At 35.3% G+C, this 14,811-nt stretch overlaps 4 protein-coding genes across 6 annotated transcripts; all 4 read right to left on the bottom strand.

Moving 5' to 3' along the window:
• Positions 38-3,232, bottom strand: LOC104701438 (putative two-component response regulator-like APRR6). Its single transcript, XM_010417137.1, has 6 exons — positions 3,118-3,232; positions 2,342-2,491; positions 1,772-2,251; positions 1,609-1,685; positions 1,322-1,526; positions 38-1,239 (listed from the first exon to the last, which is right to left on the bottom strand). Exons 1-6 carry the CDS (start codon positions 3,230-3,232, stop codon positions 38-40), a joined length of 2,229 nt encoding a protein of 742 aa, XP_010415439.1.
• LOC104701437 (zinc finger CCCH domain-containing protein 15) lies at positions 6,660-9,501 on the bottom strand. Its single transcript, XM_010417136.1, has 3 exons — positions 9,145-9,501; positions 8,255-8,894; positions 6,660-7,347 (listed from the first exon to the last, which is right to left on the bottom strand). The coding sequence occupies exons 2-3, from the start codon at positions 8,879-8,881 to the stop codon at positions 7,000-7,002; spliced, it is 975 nt and encodes a 324-aa protein (XP_010415438.1). The 5' UTR covers positions 8,882-8,894; positions 9,145-9,501; the 3' UTR covers positions 6,660-6,999.
• Positions 9,898-12,408, bottom strand: LOC104701436 (putative zinc finger protein At1g68190). Of its 2 annotated transcripts, none has more exons than XM_010417133.1 (6): positions 11,927-12,408; positions 11,398-11,836; positions 10,896-11,156; positions 10,621-10,809; positions 10,341-10,537; positions 9,898-10,249 (listed from the first exon to the last, which is right to left on the bottom strand). In XM_010417133.1, exons 2-6 carry the CDS (start codon positions 11,800-11,802, stop codon positions 10,237-10,239), a joined length of 1,065 nt encoding a protein of 354 aa, XP_010415435.1. In that variant the 5' UTR covers positions 11,803-11,836; positions 11,927-12,408; the 3' UTR covers positions 9,898-10,236. The 2 variants fall into 2 exon arrangements, with proteins under 2 accessions (XP_010415435.1, XP_019083242.1); XM_019227697.1 differs by having other exon boundaries at positions 9,898-10,096.
• LOC104701435 lies at positions 12,538-14,759 on the bottom strand. 2 transcript variants are annotated; one of them, XM_010417131.2, is made up of 8 exons: positions 14,579-14,759; positions 14,368-14,443; positions 14,198-14,262; positions 13,844-13,974; positions 13,342-13,552; positions 13,024-13,066; positions 12,892-12,937; positions 12,538-12,806 (listed from the first exon to the last, which is right to left on the bottom strand). In XM_010417131.2, the coding sequence occupies exons 1-7, from the start codon at positions 14,579-14,581 to the stop codon at positions 12,930-12,932; spliced, it is 537 nt and encodes a 178-aa protein (XP_010415433.1). In that variant the 5' UTR covers positions 14,582-14,759; the 3' UTR covers positions 12,538-12,806; positions 12,892-12,929. The 2 variants fall into 2 exon arrangements, with proteins under 2 accessions (XP_010415433.1, XP_010415432.1); XM_010417130.2 differs by having other exon boundaries at positions 12,892-13,066.

Genomic DNA, 14,811 nt, shown 5'->3' with positions numbered 1-14,811 from the left:
TTCTTCACCATTAGGAAAACATATATATGCATATATGTCATACATCTTTATTCATCACTTGATCAATCCAATCTATGCAGTCACGATAATCTTCAAGATGATCTTCTCCCCCTATATCATCTTTTTGATTCACAGCTTCTACATTATGATACTCGCAGGATTCCATCGTATTATGCTGCTGACTTGTCGATCCAATATTTATAGCAACAAAATTATCATGGTTCTCCATACTAGTGTTAGGGGTTGAATCTATTGGTTTTCTAAAGGCAACATTGTCGGTAAGATAACTAGAAGGCAAAAGATTATTTCCCTCAGAAAAACTAGTTTCTTCTAACCAATAAGCCATATTTTTCTCGACGCCAATGTCAAAAGAAATCAGGTTTTCAATAGAAACATCTAGACCTTCATTTGTATTAGTTTCCAAAGTGGTCATATTGGTTTTCATAGGGAATTCATAAGGCATTTCACCATAAACTAAACCCACATCGTTCATACCAACTTCTTTTTGAGGAAGAACATTTCCTCCAAAATAACCTATTCCCATTAAATTAATATCCACTTCAGATGGAATCATAATTTTAGGAGGAACATAACCATATTTTGAAGAAACTGACTCCTTCTGGTTTGTATTATTTCTAGGAAAAGTTATATTCATATCAGTTTGAGGAAAAACATAATTGTCTGTTGAAGGATTCCAATCTATATGGTTCATATTGATTCTATGATGACTATGGTTTTCTATAAATGGATTCGAACTCATCTGGTCTATATTGGTTTCAAAAGAGTTCATGGTACTATTTGGAAGTAAATTATAATTTTCATCCAAATTGCATAGATCCTCTAGAGGAACAAAAGAAGCTGGTACAGAAGGAAAATCTAAATTTATGTGGTTTATATCAACTTCATGGACAATTTTAGGTGGGTGAAGAGGGTTAGGATCATAATGCGGAATGGAAATCCTCGCGGACTCTGTTTGATATACACATGTGTTTGATGGTAAATCAGAAAGATTATGAAAGATTTCACTACCTAAGCCAGTTGGAACTAGACTAGTATGGTTAGCATTACCAATAGAAAGAGTTGGATTACTACTTATGGTTGAAGGAATAGAAGCAACATTCATGGATGACTTGTTAAATACGTTACCCAAACGCGAATGATTGCTTAGGTCCAATTTTTTGCTGCGATGAAACTTTGACATATTTTTCTTTCTCTCGACGGTAGGATTTTTAAATAATACTGTATATTAAAATGATATATTAATACCTATATCACACAAAATAATAGAATTGTGAAAGTTATATAATAAAATAATACTTACATGGATTGATGGGTGATGATGATGATGAAGAATTTTTCTTTCTTAAAGAATTCCACAAGGAGTTACTTGCAATGAGATTCTTAATTAAGTTGGATGTTTTGAAAGGATATTCGTAATCCGAAGGGTATTCGACTGTTTTTTTTGTCGGTTTCCATTCATTTATCGACAATATGTTTCTTATCCGTTCAATTTGAGTTTTGTATTTCTGAAACATTATACAATATAAACATTATAATAAAATTATCAACAATATTTTATGTTGAAGAATAAGTATTATATCTATGAACCTGAAGGTGGCTAGCGACTTGGCGATGAGTTAAGTTTGGGTCATTCATAATCTTCAATATGGATTTGGGACGAAACTCTGCAAGATAAAATAGTGTTAGAAACTGGTATAAGAATCTTATATATATAAAAGCGGATAGGTCAAATGTGAAATATAATTTTTACCTTTTTCACCCAAAATGGAAATAGCAGCTAAAAACTTCATGTGGCGCTCATTAGTCCACAAACTCTGACGTCTTCCAACACTATTATCCACTTTCATCCATTCTTTTCTCTTATTCTCAACTTCAATAGGACAACCTGGTTTAGATTCTCGTTCGACATTTGTTATAATTTTTCTCTTATGGTATGCTTCATAAGTTGTGAATTTGCTGATGAAATGTTGTCTTCCTAACAAAGAAGCTTGACTTGTTCTCTGCCTCTTAAGGCTTGCCCTAAAAGCTTCAATCTGATCTATATCTTTGTCTATAACATTTTCTTGGTCTTCAGTCATGTTAATTTTCATTAACTCTTGACTCTTTTTATGTAACACGTATTGCCACATGTTTTTGATGTCGATTTCAGAAATCGGCTTATTTAGAGTAAAAGAAGCTCTATTTGTCAAAAGATCAGATGGTTTTTTTGTTTTTTTCTCTGGATTGATCACTTTCACAAAGAAAAAAAAGATTAGTTATTAGTGGATCAAAAATATGGTGGAAACTATAAACAAGGGGGAAATTATGAACATTGTCATACATGTGAGAGGAATGTTCTTTTGAAGCAAAGCAGTGAGGAAGGAATGTGAATCTAATTGAGGCATTTCAATGTTGGCTAGGACAAGTCCGATGTCCTTTTTCTGTTTCTCAATTATGGATAGAGCCTTGCTTACCGCATCCATGCTAATCACTAGTAAATTAATTTTTATATAAGATATTATAATATTTAAAAAGGTTAAAATACTCATTTCATTATTATATTTCATTCATTAAAAAATGAAAAAGACTACAATAATGAACACACATATTAATTAGATTAATCGGTCAAAAAATACATAAATAATTATATTATAATTATGAAGTATTTGTTTGGGTAGCAACAACATTACAAAAATCTTAATATCCGACAAAAGTACAGATAATATCTTAAACTCAAAACAGTTTTGTCAAATGAAAACAAACATGTAAAACACAGATCATACGTCCATCAAAAAAGCATTTGTGAATAAATTTTTTGATTAAACATAAATTTTTGTATGTGAATTAATCATGGAGATCTAAGACCAAATAGCCTCAAATATATTTTTCTATTTCGAAGATTATGATTCATGCATTTATGTGATTTGGATTCATGATCAATACAAATAACCACAAAATCTAGAGATTTATAATTATTAGTCATCATGAAATCTTTCAACAAATGGTAAAATTTAACAAAGAAATGCAACATTTGTGAAGATTTAGAATAAATCTGATATGTAAATGAAAAATAATCAACATAAAAGAATTGTTTGGCAAGGATCAGTTGTTCTTTACCTTTTTTTGAAAATGGTTCAAGCATTGACGTGAGGGACGCGACTGATGCAGCGTCATGTTCGATTAGCAAGACGAAAATATCATCAACGTTTTGAGGAGTTACGCTCCCAACCATTTTCTCTGAAATTTTGGACAAGAATTATATGATTTAAGGCTTTTGAGAAAATGGTTAAGTTTAAGGAGACTATCGTCTGGTCATATATATACAAGAACAGATAGAATCAGTGGACCCAACTACGTCATACATTGCAAATAATAGACTTATGAATAGTATATGACTTAATTTCCTTCTTAATTTTAATATCATCAGTTTGACCTTTTGATGTTAAAAAAAAAACAGACAATTATGTCTAAAATAGAATTTCTTAATTTTATATATTTAATACTCTTATGAAACTTCTAGTGGCTGAAAGTATAGTTTGGAAAATGTATTCCAATTGTCATATTTTGTAATAAAAACGATAAGAATTTTAGAAAATTGTAAAAATAGTTTAAAATTCAATCAGTTTTTAAATAGTATAAATCCTTTGACTATATTTTAAAAAGTTATGATGTTGTCCATTTAGCAAAAACCAAACATAGTTAGTCAAATAATCATTAATAAAAGTTTGACTCATAATTTTTTAATATTCATCTGTTTTTAATACTATGTTTCATATATTGAAGTATTAAAAATATATAATTAATTTTAAATATGTATAAATATATATATATATATATATATATATATATATGTAAACTCTTATAGCATTACCTTTTCTGTTTAGGTTTTTTTTAACAAAAGCCATGTATATGTTTCATAATTCCAATATTACCATACATTTATATATAAAATTTTTATTTTATTTAAAATTGTGGTGAGAAACATGTGTCTTGTCATTTTTTTTTTCTTTTTTGAATTGAATTGAATGTAAACTTTTAGTCAACCAAAAAACTTTTTACAATAAATGCACCTGTTTCTGAATTACAAGTTGAAAATATATAGAACCTAAACATTAAATGAACTTCCTTAATTATTTTTTTGGAACCCAAAAATTCTCCAAATTGGAACAAATGTAGTTTTTATGTATGACTTGAAATGTAAGAATATACACTATAATTAATTTATTAAATTAGAATATAAATTAGATAATTTAAAATTACTTTTTAATCTTTTTTTTTGGTAGGTCGTAGGAGACAAACGTCCCCTACTATTTATTGAAAAGTAAAAATAAAAGATTACAACCGAACATTACGAGGGAACACAGCCCCATTAATATCCTCTAACATGACTGTCCTCATAACATCTGGACATACATCTAAATAATGAAAACTAAGCGGTAAAAAAAACGCATAGTTTGCTAATCCATCTGCAAGACGATTAGTTTCCCTATACACGTGAGAAATCCGGACTATCCAGTCCCTTGACAGAAAGTCATAGCACAAGCGTACTAGGAACGACAAGGGATGAGACTCATTTATCCCTACCATGAGAAAACCAACCACTGTCCCGGAGTCTACTTCCAGCTCCACACAAGTCATCCTACTCTCACAAGCTATACAAAGCCCATAATACACCCTAAAGCTCCGCCAACAGTGTCGAGCATATACCAATGTTTAAAGCAAAACCTCGACACCATTCCCCATCGTTATTCCGCATAATTCCCCCTGTTGTCGCCAGTCCCGGATTCCCTCTAGAGGCTCCGTCAGTGTTCACCTTTACCCAGCCATCATGCGGTTTTATCCAAGCAACTAACCGCTCAACCCTTGTGACACTCCTGCAAGTGGTTCCCAATTTGACATTAGCTTGAATAACTTCTCGAGCAACCTCTGACAAATTTCACACGGTCTCTACATGTACCACTCACACCAAGTACATTACCGCAACACCACTTCTAGCTCCACCATATAGTCATAACAAACAACGTTGGCCAGCCACACTCCCCAACCATATAAATCTTGCCCAAATTTGTATAAACTCATTCAAATAAAGAGCATGCAAAGAAGGAATTGTTCTTCTGTCTCGGTACAATTCGGTTCCACAACCCAGATATAGCTGGGCAATCCCCAAGAACATGTATAATCGTTTCTTCACCGCCTTTACACACTTGACAGATACCCTCATCAGATAAATGTCTTCTCTTTCTCTCCATGTTAGTCATAATGATCTGATGAGTGACCAGCCAGAGAAAAACTCTCACTCTTTCGGGATCAACAACCTTCCAGACCCGATCAAACAGTTTCCCCAAATGTTGTCTTGGTAGCGTGCAGCGTGTAAGAAGCCCATAAGCAGATTTGACTGTGAACACTCCATCTGCAGTGTCGCTCCAGGACAAACTATCTTTGGCCCCCATTACGGTATCCACGACCACCGATGCAAGGCGCAACCCGATATCAGGCGTGACATACGGTGAAATAACCTCCAATAACCAACCTCTCCCGTTCAACCACAAATCACAAGCTCTCAACCCTTCGAACCCCTCTGGCAAAGAGATACTAACCCCTTCAATCATGTGTATTTAGCAACCACTTATCAGTCCAAAAACGAATTTGTTTACCATCACTTTTTAAAATAAATTATTAATTTTAGGTTTAAAACTGAAAATAAATACCTAATCAAGTCGTTTTGGTCCGGTGGTAAAGAGAAAAAAGTCGCGTCACCTGAGTTCGAGTAGCATTGGCCCTGGGGTTCGAAATTTAACATGGTTTCCCGGACAAAATCTAACAGAAGTTTATAGTTTATGTTTTTCTTTACCATTATTGTTTTTCGCAACGTGTGATGTCGAACAATCTCAAGGATCGTATAACAACAAGTTTTTTTACCAATATTGTTAAACGTACGTAATCATCCGTATAACTAAGATGTTCTTCTTTGTCATTTGATTTTTTTTTTTTCTGTTTTCTAATGATGTATGCTAAATGAACACAACTTAATACAGAGATTCGGGCCTTGAATATTATTATTTATGAGATTAGGATTAATCTACCCTAAGACTAAAGTATACATATGTATGTGAAGCGGTTTATTTCAATAACACAGGATTTTCAAAATCATAGTATAATTCTAAAAAAACTGTTTACACAAAGTTTGTAATCGGGAGAACATGTCTAGAGTTATGTGCTTAGGGTAAAAGTATGTTTTTAAATTCATCTGGCAGGAGCGTACAACAGCAGGCATGGCGAAAACCCCATCTCAGCTCAGCGCCTTGGTAAACGGATAGACAAGACCGTTCGAAACAAGCTCCTCCTACTTTTAATATCAGACCATCAAAACTACACAGATATCCTTATCCTCCATGTATTAAAGCTTTATAATTCAGAAACGTTACACTTGTTGTAAAGAAAATGTTTTTTTGATGAATAAAATTTTACATTCATTCAATATTAATATTTACATGGAATATCTAAAACCTCCCATTAAGAAATTTACAATATGCCTTACATACACAAACACAACGTTGATATTTCTTACATCGATGAATTAGACTCTCTAATTAAGCCCTCGCTTCGTTCAAATAATATGTACGGCCTTTCCTCTTGTTTGAGTGCAAATTGGTACAAAGTATATCAAAAGACTCCTTTTATAACTAGTTCATTCACCACATATGAACAACCAATGATATACACTTTCCTCGGTTTTAAAAGTCTCAGAATAAACCAGAAAAAAAAATATCAAACAACAAACTACTAGACTCGAACTGTTTCCAGGACGCTCTTACTTATGCACATTATTTATTCACTTTTTACCAAATGCTATATTTGCCAATCGTTTCAATAGGTATCAATACCATCATTGTACTATCTGTGGAATATTATGTATGAGTTTCGGACCTTTTTCCGCTTTACCTTTGAAGTCATGTAAGCAGCTGGAAGGAGGACTGACTTGGGTTTAGACAACCAGGGTCATGTATGCAGCTTCAAGGATGACTTGGGTTTGTAACCAGCAGCCACGAGCTTCTCCTGCTCGGATAGTGAGTGACGGAAGTGGCAACGGTGACCATAAGGACAGATATCACCAGCAAGAACCATTCTGCAAACCTCAGTCTTGTAACGGGGATGGCGGATCACTGGGCGGAGTTCCTTAATGCCGTGAGCGAATTGGCAGTGGTCATCATATGGGCATGTCCCTGTCTCTTGCCATTTGTTGCACAGCTCTGTCTTTGTCATCCCTTGATTGTAGACCTCCACTTCTATTTCCTCCTCCTGATCTTCTTTCTTCCCTCCTCCTCCTCCTCGCACATACACCTTTTGCTGCAATTCATTTATTCATATATCCACCATTACTCTTTACATCTATAGTTCAAAAAAAGCAGAAGAATAGAACACAGATCATATGCAGCACAGATTCAACAGTCTATATAGTGTCCTAATGATTACCTATTTTCCAAAACACTAAACCAAAACCGACTCTAGTTAAAAACCTCCTCTCAAAAATACTGTTTCCTGCATTTCATTCATTCATCCACCGCTACTCTTTTTACATCTAGAGTTCAAAGAAAGCAGAGTACTAGAGGATTCTGGTATCATCAAAACAAGGCAGATTGGAATCATATATGTAGCTCACATGCAACAGTTGATCAAATCTATTGTATCTCAACGATTACCTACTTACCAAAACACTAAACTAAAACCGTTCCTATATCTACTTTTCCCTGCATTTCATTCAATCATCACCATCAATGGTTACTTAAAACTTATATAGTTCAGACTTCAGAGAAAGCAAACAGCATCAACACAATTTTTTCTTCATTTTCTTTCACAAGCAGAACAGCAAATTGTTACCAACACTGGTTTTCAAATTAAAGCCTCTTCTCAGGTATGCTTTATTTTCCTGCATTTCATTTCATTCATCACCATTATTCTTACAACTATACTTCATACTTCAGAGAAAGCAAACAGCATCAAAACATTTCTTCTTTTGTATCTTTACCCTGCTCAAGAATCTAAAACTACACTTAATTGACTGAGTTCTCAACACAAAACCTTTTGCGAATGTACGAATGTTACAAGCAGAACAGTCAACTTTAACAAACATTGATTGTAATCACATTCAACAGTGAACCAAGTCAACATTCTCAATGATTACCAAAACACTAAACCAAATTATTACTAAACCCACAGTAATCAAAGAAAACAAAGAAGCAAAAAAGATAATTACCGTCGTACTGAGCTGACCACCACAAGTCCCAGTCTTAGATACGGTTCCACGAGATTTTCCAGATTGAGCAGCTCCACCACCACCACCTTGGCTCGCCTTAGAGTAACCGCTAGATCTCACAGAGATGCTCTTAGGGAGCGAAGAACGGTTCATATCCTCATTCTCCATAACACTCGTCGGACTCTCATCACTAACGTCATCTCGCTTAACCGTACGGTTCTGATTCTCCACTCCATCAGCGTCTTTACCTCCGATCGAAAGATTGCTAAGCATCCGCAACGGAACCCTATCGCAATCGAGTCGGCTCTGGATCGAGGATCTGATGAGACTGTTAAGCTCATTCTTGAGGTGACGATTCATCGATCGGAGCTCAGTGTTCTCAAGACGAAGCGCTTCTGCTTCCAGCGAAGCCTCATGGAGACGCGTGTAACACAACGCCTCTCGATTCACCATATCTTGACGCTGCTGCATGATGTTGCGACTCGATTTGTAGAGCTGATCAGAGAATAGAGACGACGTAACGACTCCTCCGCCGCCGCCGCAGGACGAGTCTCCTTGGGATTTTTTGATTCCGACGACACCGGCTGAGCTTCCGCTGTAGTTAAACGGCGCGATTTCGTTTTCCATCTTTCCGGTAGTTCTGTTACACAATCGCCACAAAGAAATCAAAAATTTAAGCATCTATAACGGAATCGCGAAGAATCAAACAACCGTATTCAAGCAACTGATGATCGGAAAGTTCAAAATCAGATCTAATTTTTCCCGAGAAAATCAGATCTAAGTTTCCGGGAAAGATAATCTCATCTATAGATTCAAAGCGGTTTCAAAATCAAACGATTAGATTCAAGAATCGGAGACGAAATTGACAAGTAAAAGCGATAGAAGATCACCTGAAGTAAGAGAGAAACACCGCCGGGAAAACGAGAGAAACACCGCCGGGAAAATTTAGCGAAACGAACGACTGAGAAAAATTTCTTGGCTCTAGCGAGAGAGAGAGAGTTAGAGAGAGAAAGCAACTCGAGAGAGGAAGCTACACAGAGTATTTATACAGTGCTTTTGCGATTCGCATCGCGAGGGAAATTATAAGGATTTAATCATTTAAATTAAATAAGTAATTAAGGAAAAATTTATGTGGTTGTTACGGTTACAGAAAAGAAACAAACCAGTCTTCGAGCTATTAATAATTACGGCTATGCCACTATATTTTTGAGCATATGTTATAAAACTATATATTATGATGTAGATGATTTAAGAGGAGTGTCCGTGATCTAATAAGTAGGAAGAAGCCATAATAAGTAGCTGGAGATACTAATAACATGGCCCAATTGTGGTTAAGAGAATCATTTGTTTCAACTAATTGCTTGATTTTGAAGATTATTTTCAAGGGATCATATTGGTCATTTTTGTTTTTGTTTATAAATCTTGCTTATTTATCACAACTATAACTAACCCCTTTTGTAATGTGTCTTGTCAAGATTCATCAAAAACAGTACTAATTATGATTCTGGTAACACAGAAGTTTCCCTATTTACACTGTTCCCTTATCATCATTGTGTCAATGTCATTGTTTATTAAGTAACCTTTGTGATTTATCATTACTGATAAAAAGTCATTTCTGGTGACATTTGGTGTAAGAACCTGTCTGTGATTAACAAAGTAAATGTTGAAGCAAAATAATCAGTTTCAGATACACAGTTACATGCAAGAAACTGAGTCATGTAAAAATTAAAAATAGATCATAGATGAAATGGTAGATTAGTGAGTCTTATGTACAAAAGGGCATGGTACAAATCCAGTAGCTATGCGTTGTCTTGGGAACCATACTAAGCTCATTTCTCCTCCCTGAATCCAGATTATGAAAGGTTTAAGATATACTAAGCTCATTTCTCCTCCCTGAATCCAGATTATGAAAGGTTTAAGATATACTAAGCTCATTTCTCCTCCCTGAATCCAGATTATGAAAGGTTTAAGATATACTAAGCTCATTTCTCCTCCCTGAATCCAGATTATGAAAGGTTTAAGATAGACTCTTTTTGTATGGATATAAATGGGGATTAAGTTCATCTATATTATTAAAAAGACTTACGCTCGTGCTCTCTTCTTCATCTTGAGCCTTGAGATGGCCTTTTGACGTGCATTGTTAGAGAGAGGGGAACAAAATGAGATTACTTGCTCTGAGTGGTTGTGAGGGTAGTCGGTTTGGCTATTTGAGAATGAGATAGATGATGAAGCTGGTGTAGGTGCAAATATGGGATTATTGAATGAAGAAGAAAATGTCTTCATCTGAAACACATCAAAAGGTAGAGAGATCTTAGGTTATGAAATGAAAGTATAAAACGGATTTAGTATTAGAAGAGATTTCAAACCTCTCTTGGCTTGTCTAAGGAAGAAACAAAGAACATGTTGTTACTGTCTGCAATCGGCTCAGGATCAGCTCCAAATTGCTCTTCATCAAAGTTTCTGAAAGTGATATCAATGTCAGGTATATGGAAGTCATCATCATCGCAAACGGTCTCTTCACAAACTCCAATGTCTTGTAGGTTTTGATGCCACAACTGCAGGAAACAGAGCTACTCTCATGTAGATATTAATGGTTCCACAAAGAGACTATGTAATGTATGATATATATATAAAACCAAACCTGATTGTTCTTATTATATGGACTTTTGCATTCCCAAAAGGAATCACCAAGTGTAGAAGACGAGGACAAGTGTGAAAAGTCAACAATCAGCTCTTTTCCGTTCTGCGGAAGATCATTTAACCACTCTTCAGATTTCTTGGGAAGCTCCAATGGAGAAGGATCAGCTCGTTCTATCAAAGACAAACCATCATTCTCTTCCTTGAGCTGAAGTTTCTCCAATTCAAGAATCTGTTCCAAGACAAAACCAGCTTCTCTTTGCACCTGAAACCATCAAAAATCATCGGTACATCAGCAGCTACTGAGAGATCTATTCATCTACAAAGCTTAAAACATATATACAAAAGAACTAAGAGCATATGGCATAATGGTTTTTTCGAGTGGGTTGAGGACTCGCCCTATAAATCAAGATCGTTGTGGTTCCCTCTTGGCCACTGTAAACGCCTTAAGGATTAGTCCTACTGTCAAACTAGTAACGAATCTATATACAAAACAAGATTCAAACCTTTTTCATCTCGGATCGTCCCTTAGGTTTAACCATTCGTAAAGATTCCTCTAACGAACCATCATCATCCATAACTCGAAAACCCCACATAACCGCGAAATCTCTAGCACGAGGACACCCGGTGTAACACGCCACATCATCCCTTCTATGATGCTCAGAAGAGACACCACCACCACCATGGAACTTATCGTTACATCCATGGCAAAGAAACATTCTATGGTCAAAACATCGAACAACACAAGGCTGGTCCTTACAAGAATCACATAAAACCGTTCGTAAATGTCGTCCAGATAGTGAATTAGCTGAATGAACCTTTGCATCACATGTCAAACAAAGACTCGCTGCATCGGCTATACAATAAACCACTGCTCTATACGCTTTACAAAACTCGCATACTCTTTCCATTTTTTTTTCATAACATAATAAAAGAGATTCGTCCCTGTTACATCAAAAAAGTTTATAAATCGATCAGAGATCTCAAAGATCGAACAATAAAAGTAAATAAAAAAAGAGAGGAAAAAGTTTTTACCGAGGAGAGAACTACAGAACCAGTGATTGGTGACACAAAAAAAAAGGCTTTCTCTGTTTTAAGAACTTTCCTATCTGATAAAATCCGTCGGTTAGGATGATGTGGCAAAGCCACGTAGATAAAAAAGGTGGGGACTTACAAATTGGTGATTACGTTATCTGTATGCACGTGAGATATGGGGAAGCCACGGACGTATGTAACACTATGACAGCTTCTTTCTCGACCCATCATCTCTAAGCTTACCTTTTCCTAACCAATAAGTCCATGCCACATGTCGTACGTACCCAACCCCGGACCAAACATAACTACAAATATCCATCCGGTTTCAAACTAAACTTGAACTAAAAAAGAAGATATAAGCTATACAATACGCTTTTTAGAAAAATATCTTATATATATATTTTTTTTTAACGAAAGATATGTCTTTTTTATTCTTAAAAACGACATTTACAATGATTAGATGCTTCTGTAGCGTTTTTGTCAGAGCTTACTGCTTCCACAATAGTAATTTTTGAGTTTGTTTCAATCATGAAGGTACCATACTGCTTACACAATAGTTTTGATTGTTATAAAATTGTCAGGCAATTTCAGAATGGATTTCTTTGGTTTAGTTAAGATCAAAATGGTCCCGGTTTATCTTATATATTGTACATCCTAAATAAAAAGCTGAATCTACTATCAAACCGATGAAAAAAAGAAAGAAAGATCCGATAAAATGAGAAAGGTCACAGATACAACACCAGTGTTAGCAGAGATCCCCTTCCATGCCCATGTTGATATACAAAACAAAACTCTGGTGGTTTCGCAAAAGTTGAACGGATTGACATTCTAGATTTGGCAGACAGAAGCAACATGCAGGTGGTTTCAGTCTGATTTATGCCTGATTGAATTTAATCAAAGAGAATGAGCATCATCGTATCAGGAATAAGACCCAAGAAAAAAGATAGAGGACTTTCATTAGTTACCTATTTGTCAACTTTTCTTGGTGTGTACTTCGATCATATCATGATCCTCCATATCAAGTTCAGCAGGAGTGGTCGATGGATCAATCTTATCACCGTCAAAAATAAATACAAGATTTTGCAGGTTAAGCTTACCTTTCTCTGCATACATTTTGAAAACCTGCTCAAACTTCTCATCCTACAACAAAACGGGAAAATACCAATTCTACATCAGTATACAAAGGCATCTCATAATTTACACACTGTTAAGGACAGGGACACTACTCAAAAACTCAACCCCTTTCAATCCCCAATCTATACTCATGCTTTCCTAGAAAGCTCGTAATATCTAGCTATCGGGTGACATAACAACCAACTCTTATGCCTACTTATCCCACATACAAATTTTGCCTAGCAAGGTGCATGTTGATGGCAGGTTGGGTAGTGAGCCGCAAGCAGCAAAAAAAAACTAACCGCAAACACTCGGCATTGCTTCTTTTCATCTTTGTCCTGAATTGTAATGACAATCTTGGCCCTGTCATTCGTAGGCTCTGGTGGTGCCTCATCAGCAGCCTCTGAAGGTGGATTGAGTGATACTTCAATCTCCCTTTTAGCAGACTCCTCAACTTCCTGCATCACATCTGCTACAGTTTTTGTGAATGACATGAGCTCCATCTTCTTCGTCCTACATTACATATTTCAGTTTAGGAATATGAAATCAAAGTATAAACAATAAGACTCTTCACGGATAGCAATAAAAAAAAAAGTAGAAGGATATGACTAATCACTCTTAACGAAATCGTATCATCAGTATGCATTAACAAAATAATAAGATAATGACTTACCAAATTTAACGCTTTTATGGGAAAGTTAAACCAACCAAGAGCTATAAATTTGGAATTGAAAAAAACTGTTGCCTCTAACAGCAACGTGGGAAAGCCTAGAGATGAGATTACAAGCAAACAAACAAAACTACCTCAATGCTTTAATGGTTGAATCTTCAACAGACTCCTTATTTTTGTCGAAGATAACCTTAGGCGGAGGAATCAACCAATCTTCATCACCCGTTACTTCAATCACTTTCACATCATCATCAAACTTTTCAACCTACATAAAAGCAAATCGATAGGTTTCAAAAACCAAAACAAAGATTCAAGATTCCAAGAGGGATGATGATATTCATCATAGGTTTAGACTCTGAATCAGTAACCAAAAGAAACACTCTTTATAATCCTTAAGTTTCTATAGTCTGTTCTCCTTCCCCATTGTGAATTTTTAAGTTAAAAACAAAGAGCTCACAGAACCAAATCATAAAAGATCACTTTCTTACAGTTTGTGAAGTTTTTTTAGCTCTCTTTGAAATAGGCGTCACCGAGGCATCATCATCATCATCGTCTACAAAGATTTCAAGCGAGACAGAGTAATTAAGGAAGCAAAAAAAAAAAACTCATCTTTATTTATGACTCTGCGCTGCTCAATCACCAAAATTAAAAACCTCACCATCAATACAAACAAAATTGGCTGGCTGAACACGACGATAATCAAAAAGCGGCTCTAGATCTTCTCCTTCACCTCCCTAAAATCACACTCAGTAACAACAACAAATTCAGAAAATTCAGGAATCAAAACACAATCTCACTAAAATAAAATAAAAATTAGGGTTTTTTTTTGAAAAATTAAGATCTCTAAGAAGAAACCCAGAAATTCTCACCATTGTAGCAAATTTGAATCTTCTTCGTCTCTTGATTTAGCAAATTTGGATAGGTATGGTCGTGATGAGAAGAGATCGGTGTTTTAGCTTTACGAGAGAGCTCTCAAGTGATTTTGAATTTTTGATTTTGAATTTTGAGATATAGAGAGAGAGAGAGAGGCTCGACGATTCGATAAACGCGCGTGTGGTTACCAACACATCATCATGTTTTTTTTTTTTTTTTTTTTTTTTTT

This window comes from Camelina sativa, chromosome 7 (genome assembly GCF_000633955.1).
Source record: "Camelina sativa cultivar DH55 chromosome 7, Cs, whole genome shotgun sequence".
Taxonomy (NCBI): Eukaryota; Viridiplantae; Streptophyta; class Magnoliopsida; order Brassicales; family Brassicaceae; genus Camelina; species Camelina sativa.
This window is presented reverse-complemented; position numbering and strand designations above follow the sequence as displayed.